At 25.7% G+C, this 16,916-nt stretch overlaps 9 protein-coding genes across 9 annotated transcripts; 6 read left to right on the top strand and 3 right to left on the bottom strand.

Moving 5' to 3' along the window:
• Positions 1-46: 46 nt before the first annotated feature.
• EHI_152950 (uncharacterized protein) lies at positions 47-1,105 on the bottom strand (the record flags this gene model as incomplete). The annotated part of the gene is made up of 1 exon (XM_650613.1): positions 47-1,105. One exon carries the CDS (start codon positions 1,103-1,105, stop codon positions 47-49), a length of 1,059 nt encoding a protein of 352 aa, XP_655705.1.
• Positions 1,106-1,244: 139 nt separating this feature from the next.
• EHI_152940 (uncharacterized protein) lies at positions 1,245-4,463 on the top strand (the record flags this gene model as incomplete). The annotated part of the gene is made up of 1 exon (XM_650612.1): positions 1,245-4,463. The coding sequence occupies one exon, from the start codon at positions 1,245-1,247 to the stop codon at positions 4,461-4,463; it is 3,219 nt and encodes a 1,072-aa protein (XP_655704.1).
• A 1,424-nt stretch (positions 4,464-5,887) lies between these two features.
• Positions 5,888-7,062, top strand: EHI_152930 (uncharacterized protein; the record flags this gene model as incomplete). Its single annotated transcript, XM_650611.1, has 3 exons — positions 5,888-6,471; positions 6,532-6,660; positions 6,723-7,062. 3 exons carry the CDS (start codon positions 5,888-5,890, stop codon positions 7,060-7,062), a joined length of 1,053 nt encoding a protein of 350 aa, XP_655703.1.
• A 705-nt stretch (positions 7,063-7,767) lies between these two features.
• On the top strand, positions 7,768-8,844 carry EHI_152920 (uncharacterized protein; the record flags this gene model as incomplete). Its single annotated transcript, XM_650610.1, has 1 exon — positions 7,768-8,844. The coding sequence occupies one exon, from the start codon at positions 7,768-7,770 to the stop codon at positions 8,842-8,844; it is 1,077 nt and encodes a 358-aa protein (XP_655702.1).
• A 701-nt stretch (positions 8,845-9,545) lies between these two features.
• On the bottom strand, positions 9,546-10,913 carry EHI_152910 (TBC domain containing protein; the record flags this gene model as incomplete). Its single annotated transcript, XM_650609.1, has 1 exon — positions 9,546-10,913. The coding sequence occupies one exon, from the start codon at positions 10,911-10,913 to the stop codon at positions 9,546-9,548; it is 1,368 nt and encodes a 455-aa protein (XP_655701.1).
• A 368-nt stretch (positions 10,914-11,281) lies between these two features.
• On the top strand, positions 11,282-12,067 carry EHI_152900 (uncharacterized protein; the record flags this gene model as incomplete). Its single annotated transcript, XM_001913325.1, has 1 exon — positions 11,282-12,067. One exon carries the CDS (start codon positions 11,282-11,284, stop codon positions 12,065-12,067), a length of 786 nt encoding a protein of 261 aa, XP_001913360.1.
• Positions 12,068-12,156: 89 nt separating this feature from the next.
• On the top strand, positions 12,157-13,182 carry EHI_152890 (uncharacterized protein; the record flags this gene model as incomplete). The annotated part of the gene is made up of 3 exons (XM_650608.2): positions 12,157-12,206; positions 12,298-12,500; positions 12,554-13,182. The coding sequence occupies 3 exons, from the start codon at positions 12,157-12,159 to the stop codon at positions 13,180-13,182; spliced, it is 882 nt and encodes a 293-aa protein (XP_655700.2).
• Positions 13,183-13,520: 338 nt separating this feature from the next.
• EHI_152880 (alpha-amylase family protein) lies at positions 13,521-15,371 on the top strand (the record flags this gene model as incomplete). Its single annotated transcript, XM_650607.1, has 1 exon — positions 13,521-15,371. The coding sequence occupies one exon, from the start codon at positions 13,521-13,523 to the stop codon at positions 15,369-15,371; it is 1,851 nt and encodes a 616-aa protein (XP_655699.1).
• A 609-nt stretch (positions 15,372-15,980) lies between these two features.
• On the bottom strand, positions 15,981-16,820 carry EHI_152870 (uncharacterized protein; the record flags this gene model as incomplete). Its single annotated transcript, XM_001913324.1, has 1 exon — positions 15,981-16,820. One exon carries the CDS (start codon positions 16,818-16,820, stop codon positions 15,981-15,983), a length of 840 nt encoding a protein of 279 aa, XP_001913359.1.
• Positions 16,821-16,916: the final 96 nt, after the last annotated feature.

Here is a 16,916-nt window from a genome sequence, read left to right as displayed (position 1 = left end):
AAACACAACTTTATTTTATATTAAAAGTACTGACTTACATCAATGGTTATGGGTCAAAACAATAATTGGGAAATATTTTTGAAATAAAATTACATTGGTAAAAACAACTCTTTCCAATTCCAAATCGAAGTTCAACTTCTTTCTCTGATTCTAAATTGTCAATGACGTCATAAAAATCTTCTGTCCAACAACAAAATTGTGTTTCATGTTGAGTTGTATCTATTCGAGTAAAATCAGATGATGTCATAGTAGAAATAGTTGATGGAAGATCAAGGTGAGAAAGAGATGTACATTCATAAAAACAACGTGTTCCAATGAAAGTGAGTGTTGATGGTAGACAAAGTGTGGATAGTGAAATACAATTATAAAAGCAATCCTCTTCTATTTTCTGTAATGATAATGGTAATATAACAGAAGATAAATTAGTACAATATTCAAAAGTTCTTTTATTGAGGATTTGAAGTGATAACATAGATAAGTCTAAACATTTCAAAGATGAACAATGAGAAAACACTCCTTCTTCTAAAACTGAAAGAGAAGCTGGAAGTTTTACAGTGCATAATGATGTACACATTGAAAAACAATATCGACCAATTGTTTGTAGTGGTGAATTGATGTAAATAGAACGAAGCAAATTGCAATGACTAAAAACTGAATGTTCTAGTTTTAATAAAGAAGAAGGCAATTGTATTGACTCTAATTGATGATCATTTTCAAACAAATGAGAAGCCAAAGAATGGATATGATAATTAGAGTTATAATTATATTGTTGTTTGTCATTTAAAGTAAATTCAATTCTTTTAAAGGAATCATGTGAAATATTTTTGTTTTTTTCAACTAATTCAAATGGTACGTAATACCAAATGACACTAGGAATATTAATAGTTTTATCATCATAACAATGGTAAATATTTTGTTGAACCAAATGAGGGAAAAATAATAAAAGTTGTTGTTTTGATAAAGTAAATGGATTATTATAGGAATATTCAATAGAATGTTTCCATTTTTTATTTATAAAAATACAATTAACAAGAGTTTGATACTTCTGAAGATGAGAAATAATAAATTGGATTGAGTTTAAAGGTAATATTGTATTATGAATCATTAGAGAAATAAAATGAATTAAGATAACAATAGTAAAAGAATTATTAATAAAATAGTAAATTGAAATAATAAAATAAAACTAAAATAGAAACTATAAACAAAAAATAAAAAAAAAAGAAAATAAAAATAATCAGTGGATAATGGCATCACAAGAAGATATATTAAAAAACCATATCAACGCTCTAGAAACTTATGTCAAAGAACTTTCAATTCAACCAAAACAATCTCAAATATGTATACCTGAAAATCCTATTCCTGTTATTGAAGTTAAACCAGTACCAACTACTACTTATAATGTTATTGCAGACCAACCACCTCAAGTGAATGTAAAATCATCATTACCTAATGTTGGGACAATAGTCATACCCCAACCAATTTCTACTGAAACTATTAATTCATGGAAAAATGAAGAATCATTAACAGTAGCATTACAATTAAAATTAGCACTTGCGATTGATGAGTTAGAAAAGTCTGCACAAGTTATAGATAAAAAAAATACAGAAATTTTTCATTTAGAAGAACAAATTAAAACGATAGAAAAAGCCACAGAAAATAAACAACAATCTCGTGAGATAGCCATTCAAAATATAGAACTTTGGAAACAAAATGATGAATTAAAGAAAGCCGCATTAGAGGCACTTGAAATATTAAATGGAAAAACAATAGAAAAAGTATGTGTTGATGAAATTATGCAACAACGTAAACAAATGGAAGGATTAATGGAAAAATTAATTCAACGATTTAAAGAAGTAACTGTAGAAAAATCAAAGTTAGAAATTAAAATAAGAAACATGGAAAATTTAATTCAAATGAAAGACACAAAAATTGAACAAATGCAACAAACTAAATTAATTTATGAAAAATTTAAACCAATAACACCAACACCTCATTCTAATCAAATTGAAATTGAACAATTAAAAAAAGAAAATAAAGAATTAAAAATGAGTATTGAAGAATTAAATAAAAATAAAAGAGAGTTAATTAACAATGTTGAAGAGTTTCAAAAACAACCTGTTATTGAAAAGTTTATTAAAGTTGTGGAAAAAACTGGAGGAGAAGAATATGCTGAAAAATATAAAGAACTTAGAGATCAATTAAATGATGAACGAAAAGAATGGAAAGAAGAAAAAGAAGAGTTAAAACAAAAAGAAGAACAATTAATTAACTTGAACCAATCATTACAAAAACAAATTATTCAACAAAGTGAATGGTCTGAAAAAGAAGAATATGAACAAATTATTAAAGAAAAGAATTCCCTTATTGGAAAAATTCAATTAGAATGTTTAGAAGCTAAACAACAAGTTGAAAAAGCAAATGAAATGATTCAACATGTTCAACAAATACAAGAAGAAAAAGAATCTTATTTAAACCAAAAAAAAGCACTTGATATTATAAAAAATCAATTAGAACAAGACAAAAAGAATTTAGAAGAAATGGTCATTAAACTTAATAATGAAATACAAGAAAAAAATAAACAAATTATAGAATTAGAAACAAATACTAAAAAGCTAGAACAAACTATTACTCAACATGTTAATGAATTAAATACTTCTAATCAAAATTCTAAGAGTATTATCAATCAAAAAGAAAAAGAACTTATTGACAAAAATATCGAAATTAAACGATTAAATGAACTCATTGAACAATTACAACTAGACTCTCACCAAAAAGATTTGTCTATTCAACAATTAAAATCTATTAAAATACAAAAAGAAGAAGCTGAACAACAACCACCACAAAAAATTCAAGAACAACCACAAAAAATTCAAGAACAACCACAAAAAATTCAAGAACAACCACAAAAAATTCAAGAACAACAACAAAAAACTCAAGAACAATCTTCTCAACAACACGATCATATTGAACCTAATCTTTCACTACAACCTCAACAAATACAAAACCAAATCCCTAATCAATCAACTCAACCAGCTACTTCTTCTCAATTGGTTATTGATACTGCAAATCCCTCAACCAAGCAATCAAACCCATTAACCAGTGAATTATCCCCGTCTTTATCAACTCAAAAAACACAAGAAATATCAAATACCAATAATGTAAAACAAAATATTAGTAAAGATGTTTCTGATTTTCTTGAAAGGATACGCCCAATTAAACGAAACCCTGACACTGTTAATATTCCTGTTCCACAAAAAAAGCAACCAAAACGTGTTGAAACACAAGAAGAACGAGAGGAAAGAAGAAGAAAAAAGTTTGAGCGTCCATTAGAAAGCCCAAAACGTTCAAATTCTACTGTCTCCACTTCCTCTACTCCACTTCCTCCAAGGCACTTAGACAATGACCACGTTGTAAATGTAACTACTTCAAATACAACAGAACATAAAGAACAAATTCAAACCCAATCAAATGAAATCAAAAACAATTTAGAAAAAGACACTCCTCCTATCACAAATAAAGGAGAACAACTGGACCAAACAAAAACTTCATCTTTATCTACTGAAGTTAATATCACTCCAAGTAATCAGTCTCAACCAATCATATTACAACCTTCTATTCAAAATTTATCAAAACAAGAAGTTAAGCCATTAGAAGTTAAACCAAATCAAACAGAAATAGCTATTTTACCAACTACTAATAAAAATCAAACCCAACAACAACAAACAACAATAAACCCTATTTTTAATACTTCTCAACTTAATCCTACAAATTCAATTACTACAAATACTATTCCAGATATTCCAAAAGAAACTCCTATTAATTCTTCATTTAATATAACTCAATCTACTTCAACAATATCTCAAAGAATGGTTGAAGAACCTATCGAACAAAAAATGGATGAAGTACCAAAAGAAGAGTCTTCTCAAAAAATAAACAGTCAAGATTTCAGCTCATTTTTCACTGATAACCAACAACCATTTGGATTTGGAACAACAAATAACTTATCATTCAATTCGTTTAATGGAAATTTACAACTTCAAAGTCAAGTAAATATGGAAGTAGGTATTAGTGATGAAAATATTCAAAAAATTAATAAAATGGAAGAAGAGAAGAAGCCAATAATGACATCATTAGAATATTCTAGTCAATTTGTTAATACAAAGAAATCAAAAAAGAAAGAAGAAACTGGAATGAGTGTTACTATGCAAGAAGAAGAACATGAAGAAGAGAGTTCATCCAGTTCATCTGAAGACAGTCAAGAAGAACCAAAAGAAGTAGAAGATATTGAACATAAGAAAGGTAATTTTTATAGTATTAAACTTCAAGAAAAAGATGCCAAAAAAGAAAAACGAAATGCTGGAATGAAAATAGTTAACTCAAAAGACCAAAAAAAGGTAGGAAAAAAAAATAAAAAAGGAGAAAGGAAAAGTGGAAAACATGCTAAGAAATTTGGAAAAAAATAACTACTAACAAAGAATGTCTGTGATTTATTTCCAATTAAACTTATTTGAATGATTTTTCTTTTATTACTATTTTATTTTAAAGAGGTATTATATCTTTTATAAATATCTTTCTTTTAATTATCTTAAAAATTTTTATTCCAATTAGTTGTATTGAATTTTTATATTCTTATTAAAGAATAGTTGTATAATACTGATTTAAATACTATATAATTAATTATGATTTAATTCTTATTTGATATGTAATAATATTATTATTAATTGATTATGTAATAAAAAAGTTTATATATTTTATATTTGAATGTCACAAGCAAATAAACAAATTAATACATTATGATGTTTTATAAATTGTTATAGACTTTATAAATTCTAAACGTTAAATTTATAAAAGGTAAATTATTCATAAATTGTTATTACATGAAATTTTATTACTTCAAGTTATATTTATGAAAGACAAAAATTAAGTTATAGTTTTTTAAACAAAATATAATATATTCAATGATTTAAACATATTATTCAAATTATTTAATAGTCAACATGTTTATTTTTATTGATTAAACAAAAGTATTTATCTCATATTTAAAAATGCAATATCTTCTATTAAAGAAAAAATTCTTTTAAATTCTTCATTTATAGTAAATTATAATTAAAAATAATTAAAAATGTATATAACAAATACATTAACATCAAAAAAATATTTCCATTAAATATCTTTATTTTTTTTTCTATAAGTCTTATATCTTCAAGGTTAATTTGATTTCAAAAGGGGTACATTCTTATAACAAAAAATCAAACTTAAAATTATTATTTTCTATTATATTTTGTTACAATGATTTTTAAATTTATCTTGCTTGAGTTTAAACAAATTTTTATTTATTTTTTGTGTTTTACAAAACTCAAGAATGAAGATTGAGAAGTTAATATTTATAGAATTTTCTGAGTTTTCGTTTTTGTTTGTTATTTTAGAAATGAACTTTTTTTTAAACTTTCATTAAAAATTCAATAGCAATTTAATTAACTAATACATTACTTATATTAAATATAATTAAATTAAATAGTATAATATAATATTGAATTAATAAAATTTACAAAGTTTGAGAAACAAAAATAAAAAATGCCGATTATTCAACATTCCCGAAATTGATCACCATAACTGAAAACAAAGAGATAAGTTTAAAGAAGACTTTTCAACAACAACAAACAGAAAGTTTTATGTATATTCGAAAGTGAAAAAAATAACACTATTCAGTTACATAAAAATCTTAAAATGAAAAAGTCTTTACTTTTCAATTTTTTTCAATACTTATTATGTTCCAACCCTATTTTTTTAGTAAATAAGATGAAAGATTACAATAATTTTACCTAAGATATTTATTGAATAAAAAAAATGGAAATAAGAAAAAAAAAAGAACTAAAATAAACAAAATATGTCTGTTAAACTAAGTGAATTAGTATATAACACAATAAGTGATACTCATTCAGAACCAAGTGAAGTAGAAATGCAAACAATAGCAAATGCTGTTGAAAGAGTAGTAGGAGCAGATATTGTTCTTCGGAAACAAATAGAACAAAAAATGCGTAATTATTCAAAACATCTTGTAACAGATGGAGAGATGTTAAATTGTTTAATATTAGCAAATTATGTAGTTCAAAATTCTCCTAATTTCAGAACACAAGTAGCTGAATTTTCTTTTATGGCTTTATTACAACAAATCGGTAAAATGAAAAAATTACATGAAGAAGCAAACCCAGTTGAAGATAAAGTAAGAGAACTTATTGCTGTTTGGGGAACTTATTTCCCATGTGAATTAAGTGAATATAAAATATTGTATCGAAAATATACAACTCAATGTGTTATTGATCCATCTTCTCAACCAACTACATTCCTTCCAAGTCAAATTATTAAATTAATTCCACATGTAGAACATAATTTAAGAAATATTTCACGTGCTATTGAAACAAATAGTGGAGATTTACAAAGTATTTACAATTATGCAGAGAAAATTAGTACGTTTGTTTAACTATATTACTTATTTAAATATAAAATAATATTTAATATTCATTTTTATAGTAAATTTAATCGAGAATGTAGTAAATGTCATGAAAATGAAAATAGATATGATATGGATAAATTAAAAGAAGCAGAAGCAATTGGTAAACGTTTGACTGATTCTCTAATAACCTTGAAAAAACGTATATCGTTTGTTATTCTTTTTTTTTATTTAAATTTTATTTTAAACTGTTTTAACTCATATTTTCTAGTGAAAAAGGAAGTAAAAAACTCCCTTTAACGAAAGATTCTTTACCTTATGCTTTTTCAATGAAAGATACAACGTTAATAAAACCAAAAGTTACATATAAAAATACATTTATATTACCAACACCTCCAAGTTGTAATAAATTAAAAATTAAAAATAAAGGAGGAGAGTCTCTTGTATCTCATAGTTTTGTATTACCAGAAACAAAACATGAGACACCAAGTCCTCTTCCTTTAGGAGGTCTTCAAACTAGTTCATGTCATTTCCCTTATACTCCAGATGAAAGGTCTCCTTGTGAAAATTCGTCTTCTCCTGATGTATTTGCTTTTGATGAAGAAATGTGATTATGAATAAGATGAGTTAGTTTCATTTACTGTAACTGCTATTTTTTATTATTCTCTTTTATTTTTTTTTTATTATATTATATTTTCTTTCTTATATTTGTCTTTGATTTACTTATCTAATTCAATTTATTTTTTTGATGATAATAATTAAATCGTTTCTTTCAACTCATCTTCATTGTATCAGTCACATTTAGTTCCTCATTTCTGCTTTTGCTCTTGGATAATTCATTTTCGGAACTTTTCGTTCAATCTTATTTCTGAAAAGTTAATTCAGCACTCTTTCCTATTTTGATTCCACGTTAGTATTTTTTAACGTTTAAATAAAAAAAAGGATACAAAAATTTAAAAATGAATTTTAAGAAACAAAACAGTCAACGAAATAAAAAAATCAATAAAAAGATCTTTAAATCTAAAGAAAAGTCTTCAGTTTAAAGATCATATCAGATTTATAGGAAAAATTTTTTAATCTTTGTTGATGAAATATAAATAAAAATTAAAAAAATTAAAAAGTGAAAAAAGACGAAAATTGAATTTTAAGGGAAAAAATTAGGGATTTGACTTTATAATTGGGTTGATTCCACTAACAAAAAGAAGGATATAATTCTTAGTGATTTAGATATCAAAATTAATGTAAAAAGGAGAAAAACTCTCTAAGATAATATGAACTTAAATAAAAGAGGGCATCTAAGAAATTAGATTCCAGTGATGTCTATCAAATTAAGTGAATTAGTATTTAATACTGTATCTGATATTCATACATCCCCAATTGATTCTGATATGAGAACTATTGTTAATGCTGTAGAGAAAGTTGATGGAGCAGATATTGCTTTAAGACTTCAATTAGAGGATAAGATGCGTGATTATTCAAAGAAACGAATTTCTGAAGGAGAGATATTAAATTGTTTAATATTAGCAAATTATGTAGTTCAAAATTCTCCTTGCTTTAGAACACAAGTAGCTGAACTATCATTTGTTAATCGTTTACAAAAAATTGGTAAAATGAAAAAATTACATGAAGAAGCAAACCCAGTTGAAGATAAAGTAAGAGAACTTATTGCTGTTTGGGGAACTTATTTCCCATGTGAATTAAGTGAATACGCATTACTTTATAAAAGATATTGTGCTCAAAGTGTTATTAATCCAAGAGCTCAACCAACAGTATTTCTTCCAACTGAAGTAACAAGACTAATTCCTCATGTAGAACATAATTTAAGAAATATTACAAGAGCACTTGAAATTGGCTCAGGTGATTTAGAAACAATTTATAAGCATGGAATGAAAATTAGTGCTAAATATCAAAAACAATGCGCCCTTTGTCGTAAACAAGCAGCCAGATATGACGCTAATCAATTAAATGCTATTGAAGAAATAGGTGAACGTTTAGAAGAATATTTAAAAGAATTAGAAAAAGAGATTCAAAATAATTCAAATAAACCAGTTGAGCCTACTACTTTTTCTGTAGATGAAAGTGAATTAGTTAGACCAACTTCTTGTAAGTTTAATGTCTCATTATTACCACCACCATCATCTCCAAAACTTCGTTCTATTCTTCATTATAGAGGAGAATCACCTACTTCTCCAATATCTCAAAGTTGTTGTTATTCACGTAACGACAATCACTTAGAATCATCTGGAGATCTTTCTCCATTCTGTAATTTCTCATTATCTCTTGACCCATCAAAATCTCCATTAAAGGGATGTACTCCAAACATCTTTAGTTTTGATGAGGATTTACAATTTGATCAACACCAACCTGGTCCGTTACAAAATTCTTTGCTTTGACATTCTCTACATTCTTAATTATGGGATGGTGGCTGGAAGTAAGTTTATTATTAACATTATACTGTCTTTGAGGTTAAATTTTTTTTTTTTAGTGTTAATTAATAAAATCTATTGAAAAGTCTATTTTATTATCTTTGAATTTTGGAAAAATAAAAAAACATCTTATCATAAAAACATTCATTTCAGTCTTTATTTTTGTTTAATTCTTTTTCAGAAAGATTATTCTATTCATCGAATAGACAATCATTTCTTAATGGAGATCTTTTTGTACTCCATTTGGTATATTTTCTAAATAAAATTTGTTTCTTTTATTTGAGTTTTTGTATGCAAACTTCAAAAATTGCTTTATTGGAAAATTTATCACTTATTTTACCTAACAGGAAATAGCTCAAAAATATTTTAAACCCCACAGAAGAGAAGATAGTAAACTAACAATATTTTTTAAATATTAGAAGAGTAAATGACTATTATCTAAATAGTCAAGTAATTAAAATAATAAGTGTCTGTCATTAATCACAAATAATAAACAAAATATAATAAGTATTTAATACAAACAAATAATAATATTAAGTAAATAAAGAAGAAATTATAAGTAATACATTTGTCTAAATTAAATGATAAAAATAATCTACATTTGTTATAAACGATAAACTCCCCTTTTTAATGAAAAAAAAACAAGAAAGATACTGACTTACAGGAAATTAAAACATAACAAAGAAATTCTCCTCAGATTGAATATCATTTCTTAATTGAAACAAATCTGATAATGCCTTCTTAAGTTCTTCTGCTGTATCACTGTCTTCATCAATATTTTGTAATGCAATTTTAAGGTGTTGTTCTATTGAACGAAATTTATCAAGTAAAGAACTATTTGGTGTGAAGCTAGGTGATGGAACAGGAATTTGAGAAATAACTGAATTCTTAGGAGGAATAAGTTTTTGTTCTTTTTGTTTTCTCCAGAATCCAGACTCTCTTTTAACTATAACTCGTTGTTTAAAATAAAGATTCCTTATAAGTGGTTGTTCAAACCACATACAACTTGCTAATGCAAGGTTTATTATAAAGTCTGGTGAATGTTCATCTATTGGATAATTAAATAATACTGAATAAGCATGTGTTGCATCTCCATCTAAAATTTTTGCACGTTGTAAAATTATCATAACAACACAAATATGATCTACTAATGATAGTCTTCCACTAAATGCAAAAATAACATCCCACATTGGTTTAATTGTCTTAATAGGATATACTTGACAAAATAATAAACGAACCCATCGTAATAGAAATAATTGCATTTCAATTTTAAGTGTTTTTAAATGGATTGCTAACTCTTCATCTTTAGTTTCAAGTATAGATTCTATAACTTCACAACGTTTTGATATCCAACGAACACCATCATCACCTCCTTTAAACCAATCTCCCATTATTTCCATTAAATCTTTAAAGAACCAAAATACTTCTGATTCTAATTCAACTCCATTTTTATTAGTTCCAAACACCTCAATAATAATTGAAATAATTTCATTCATTCCTTGAACATATTCAAATTGAGTATCTAATTGATGAAGTAACAATAGTTTATGTAATAAAAACCTTTTTTTTAAAATATCATTATCAAAATGAGTTCTTCTTGCATCTTTTTTAATTTCCCAAATAGTTCTTCTTAATGACATATCCTCTATTTCTTTAGGTTCTTTAGATAAAAATTCTGGTGAATAAGAGTCTATTGGATTTTCTTTTTCGAAGGCTGTTAATTGTTCATGATATTTTTTACATAATTCAATATATTTATCCTTTCTTTCTTCATCAATCTTTTTCCATAATTCTGGAGTAGGAGGAAGGAAAGATAAAAAAACTTTCCATCGTAACGGTAATGTAGTTTCTACTTTATTTGGTCTCCAAATTGTTCGTTCACGTTCAAAACCAGGATTTATAGCAAATTGTTCAGCAAAATCATCATATGCTGTTTCTTGTGGTGTTTGTGTTATAAAAAAAGCATTTACAAAAGATGCTGATAAACTTGATGTATGTACTCCAAGTTGTTTTGCTATATCACGTAAATCATTCATTTTAAGATAAATAACAATAATTTGCACAGTTTATAGTTTATTTTCACAAATTTTTTTCTTCTTTTTTTTTTTCTGGTTTATCAGAATTTTTGATTTATTTTGACGTTTTTATTATTAGTTCTTTTAATTTTGCAGTTTATTTAGTAAAAGAAAATGTTATAATAAAAGAAGTAGAGGTAATTTAATAGAGATGAGAAGTGTTGAAATAAAAAAAAAAATGAATATTATTACGGTTAATGATACTAATTAAAAAAAGTTAGTTATAACTGTTATGAGAAATCGTCAATTCAATCCAGTTATTTAATAAGAAAAAAAAAAGAAGAAAATAAAAAATAAAGTTTTGAACAAAATAAAATAGTGATTCTTTTATGAAAAATATAAAACCAAACAGTGGCTCCTTTTCAAAAGAAGCTGCTAAATTTAATTCATATGCTAAACAGTTTAATAAAAAACACTCAAGTAATACAGTAACTTCTTTATTATGTGCACAACGTTTAACATTACTTCTTTCTTCTTCACAACCACCAACAATAATACCAACATTATATGAAATTTGGGATTCATGTTTACTTATTGCATTAGAAATAGAAACAGACGCTACATTACTTAATTTACTTATGACAGTTATTACTCATCCATTATTTTATGAAAATTTCTCATCAGATACATCAACTAATATGTATTCATTGTATCGTGATCATTTAAAAAAAACACTTGACTTTGTAATTAAAGGTTTGTCTCGAATGACATTCGACATTGTTCTACCATCTGCAATTTATAGAGGAACAGTAGATTCTCTTCACACAGAATTAGAAAAGAGAACATGTTCGATTGATGCAGAAAGACCAGTAGTTGTAGCTCAATCAAAGAAAAAAGTGTCAATATTTTCACGATTTAAAAAAGGAAAAGATAAAGCATTAGTAATGAATGTATCTGCTGAGTTTGTTCCTTTTTCAGTAAAATTCTTTGCATTAGCATATTTTAGATTTCCATCGTTCAGAATTAAATTAACACAATATTATACAAATTTATTTCAAATAAAAATTAATTATTCACCAAAAAAATCACTTCTGAAACATTTTCCAACATTACTTTGTTGGGATGAATTTGACCAAAAATTAAAACCAATGGAATTAGAAATTGTTTGTTTCTAATATTTAATAAAATAATATTTTATAAAAAAAAGACACAATCTGACTAATAGGATTTATCATTCTTAAAGAATGAAAAAGCGTTTTTTATAATGACTTTTAGAGAAGTTGTTTCTGTATTAGAAAAACATACAACAAATAAGTTTGTTATAATATTTTTATGATATTATAAAGTATTTTTATAAAACAAATAAAATAAATCTACAATAAAGAAAATGTTATTTAATATTTAGAGTTTTACAATGGTCTACATTTAATGGATTTGATGTTCTTCTTGAAACATATTTAAAATATTATAATACTTTAGATATTTCAGATCCATATATACATACTATAGATGGTGTAATTGTTACATCAGTTCATCCAAAGATGATTAATTTTTTTATGAGTTATGAAGTAAAAAGAACGAATTTCTTTGATCCCGATGATGTTTTATGTTTGTTTTATAAATAAATACAAACAATAACATAATAAACTAATAACGAATAGCAACAATATCAGACCTTGAATTTTTTTTTGATAAATTAAGAAATAAAGTATTATTATTAAAAAAAGAATTTGATATTAAATTGTTTTGTAATTTCATTGATAAAATTATTGAAAGTGAAAATGTAATTACTATTCAAAGAATATTAACATTATTATATTCATATGCTGATCTTTTTAGTAGTCGTACAAGACAATACTTTTTTTTAGACTATCTTCTTGATAAACAATTTAACTCATTAGCATATTTTTGGGAAGAAAATGTTATTAGTTTATTTACTCAATTACTTTTATTTAAAGGAACATTTGCAAAAGTTAAAAATATTGAAAATAATTCTTTAGATGAAGTTGAAAAAAAATTATATGAAGTTCAAGAAAATATTGATGGAATAACTCCATTACAATTAGACATTAAAATTATTAAAAAAGTAAGAAGAAGATTTGAAAAGATAAGATTAGAAAAATTGACGCATTCTCAAAAGAATTTTATTAAATCAAGTAAAAGATTGTATGAATATTTTACTGAAATTTATAATGATTGGCAAAATTCAGGTTCAGGTGTTTTTCCAAATCTTGTTTTTGTTCATTCAATTAAAGAGAAAGATGAAGTTGATGTTGGAAATCTTTTCTGATTAATTTTTATGTTGTTCGTTTTTTTTTTTTTTTTGTTATTCTTTTTTCTTTATAGAAAAGTTAAAAATAAATTTCATAAAATAATAATTTAGTTTATTATTTATATAATTCTTTATAAAGTTGAAAAATCCAAAAGTCAAGAAAGAAATTTCATTATGTTTGAAATTATTTTTCAATAAAAATATTCTTGTAATTAAAGCAAATCATTATTTACTAATAGATTTATTATTTTTATTACAAATTATTCTATACTTAACGAATATGAATAATCATAAACGAAAATTCAATAGTTTCAGTTAGAGTATTTAATCTTATTTTTTTAACTTAAAATTCATTAATGAATTTCTTACTTTTATTCATTGCTGTTGCTTTTGCTCAAACATGCAATTCAAATAATGGTCAATTTGGATGTAATGGAAATGATATTTCTATGAAACCTTCTGCTGAAGAATCAAGATGGCAAACTCCACCAAGAGGAAGTGAAGATTGGATTGAAAGTTATCAAGGATATTCACATGTTGTTGCCTATGCTAGAATTCAATATAAAAACACTTCTAGAATTGCTGCTACTGTTACAGTTGTACCAACTGTTAATCCAAAATATAATATTAAAAAAATAACTTATGAATATAATGGTGTTCCATCTGAATCAGAAGTTTATGAAGTTTCTAAAGAAACACTTCCAGAAGAAGATTTAAAGATTAGAGTTATTGTTCATATGGATGGAGATGCTACAGAATATATTGATCTTGAACCACTTGACTTTGTATGGAGTATTCCAGCTGCTAATTTAGCACCAAATTATAATAAAGGACAAAAAGGAGGAATTGTAGAAATGTTTGGATGGCCATTTGAAGATATTGGAAAAGAATGTGAATTTATGGGAAAAGCAGGATGGTTAGCTGTTAAAGTTTATCCACCACAAGATGCAGTTTTATCATTTGATCAACCACAAGATAATTTATTAAATCCATGGTATTGGATTTATCAACCAGTTGCATATAAATTAAATTCAAGAATGGGAACAAGACAACAATATAGAGAAATGGTAAAAGCATGTAGAAAACATAATGTATTAGTTTATAATGATATGGTATTAAATCATATGACTGGAGGAGGAAATGATGTATTAAATCATTGTAATGGTGGTAATTTCTGGGGACCAAAGATTTCATTCAGTAAATCACCATATTATACTATGGGATTCACATATGGAACTGATAAATATACTGGAAAAATTAATACTGCAGAATTCCCAGGAGCTGCTTATGGTCCATTACATTTCCATTGTGAAAGATCACTTAATTCATGGAGTGATGGATTTATTATGAATGCAGGTTATTTGTCAGGATTACTTGATCTTGCAACAGAAAATGAATATGTTAGAGATAGAATTGCAACATGGATTGTTGAAAATCTTGGAGCAGGAGCTTCAGGAATTAGAATGGATGCTGCTAAACATATTAGACCAGACGATATTGCAGCAATCTTTGGAAAAGTTAAAACATATATGGGAGGAGCACTTCCAGATGATTTTATGGCATATTTAGAAGTAATTCTTGGAGGAGAAGGAGATTTGTTATGGTGCAATTATGGTGATTACCAATACACTAAATATTTAACTGAACAACTTAAAGCTAATGGACTCAGTGATGAAGATATTAAAAAGGTAAAAATTTGGCAATCATGGTATCCAAATGAATGGGGTAAATGTGAAGGAACTATTGACTGGGAAAGATTGGTAATTGAAAATGATGATCATGATCAACAAAAACCAGGATCATCATCAAGAGATATGCATGACCAAGGATCTGTATTAGTTAAAGAAAAGAATGTTGATAGACATAGACAATTTGAAGTTCAATTATTCTCAAGAACTGATAGAAATTGGACACATCGTTTATTATTATCATCTTATACTTTAATAGATGGAGCCAATGGTAATGATGGATTCCCTGATGGATTATCTGATTGTTCATTATGTACTGGGCAATGGTGTGGATCATGTAAATCAGTTCCAAAAAGACAAGCATATGTTGCTGATGCAGGAGGATATACTGTTGAAGGATGGAGAGGATCTGATTATACTAGAACACATAGAGACACTGCTATTATTAATGCTATGAGAGGATGGATGGGACTTGGTTCTATTTCAGCTAAAGAATTAGGTATTAAAGAAGATAATTAAAGAGCTAATTCATTCTTCATTGTTTCCTTAAATTCTTTTATTGTTTATACAACACTCTTTAATTAATCTATTTTTTTTATGGAAGTTAAAAAAGAAACTTTTTTGATTCTTCTTCATTTCTTTTTACTTAATTTCGTTCATATGTTAAACAAACTATTTGATGACATTATATTTCAATCACAAAGTGTTTTTAATCAATTACTGCCTATTTTTTAGGTAAAATTAAAAAATATGAACAATATAAAAAATAAAAACAAAAGTAAAAAAAACCTTTGAAAATCAAAAGAAGAAATAAAATCATTTTCAATGTATGATTATTTCATTTTAACAAACCATCCAATGTTAATTTATTCTTTTTCAATTACATTTATCTAACGTAGTATTAAAAAAATTCAGTAACTATAATAAGTACAATAATACGTAATTAAAACCAATAACTGTAATATCTCAAAACAACAAGAAATACATTTTAGTTCATTCAATAACAATGAAAATTTAGAAGATTTATTTATTAATAAACAAATTGTTAGAAAATAAAAGAATCAATAAACATTAGTTTTTATTTATAGAAAGAATAAATAGAACTTAAAATAAATAACAAAAAATAAATCAGTCATCAAATTTGATGGATTGAACAGCATATGGATCAATCTTACCTTTAAAGTCTGTTCTTTTTAATTTAGTTTTGGACTTTTGAAATCCTTTTCCTTTAGTTTCATGGAGAGTACGTGCAGCGTTAGGAATCTTCTCTACATCTCCATATGCAGCAGCAGCTTTTCTTTCCACATTATTTCTATCAATCTTTTCTCCATTACAACTGTAGTCTCCAAACTTACCACCTTTCCAACCATTATTTGTTTGTTTCTTTACTTTTTTCTCTAAACTTTTCATTTGAACTTCACTTGTTTGTGGTTTTGATTCAACCTCTTTTTCTTCATTCTCTTCATCAACTTGTTTTTTTGCTTCTTTTTTAGCTTTTTTTTGTTTCTTAAGAGCTTTTTTCTCTTCTTTACTTAACTTTTTATGTCCTTCTTCTTTCTTAGCTTCTTTTTTCTCTTTCTTCTCAACATTTTCATCTTTTGGTTTTTTGATAGCTTTTTTATCTTCTTTAGTTTCTTCTTCTTTAGTTTCTTTAATACTAACTTCTTCTTTCTCAATTTCTTCTTTTTCCTTCTCAACTATTTTGGCTTCTTTCTTTTTAGACTTCTTTTCTTTTTTTTCTTCTGTTTTTGGTTCTTTAATTACCTTTTCATTATTATCTTCTTTACAAACTTCTTGTTTCTTTTCTTTCTGAAGTTGGTTCATTTTTTCTTCAATTAATGTGTCAATGTCAATAGATGTCTCGCCTTTAATTTCAATTTTCTTTTCTTTTAAAAAGGACTTTGCTGTTTTCTTAAGTCCATTTTTAATTAAATAAGCATACACTGCTTGAGCTGATTCTTCGTTCATATCAATAACAGTCTAATGTCTCTCAAAGTTTTTTAGGGTTACTTCAAATAAAATATAATATTATTACATTTTTAATAAACCATACTATTTACATTT

This window comes from Entamoeba histolytica, genomic scaffold (genome assembly GCF_000208925.1).
Source record: "Entamoeba histolytica HM-1:IMSS scf_1104750518587 genomic scaffold, whole genome shotgun sequence".
NCBI lineage: Eukaryota > Evosea > Mastigamoebida > Endamoebidae > Entamoeba > Entamoeba histolytica.
This window is presented reverse-complemented; position numbering and strand designations above follow the sequence as displayed.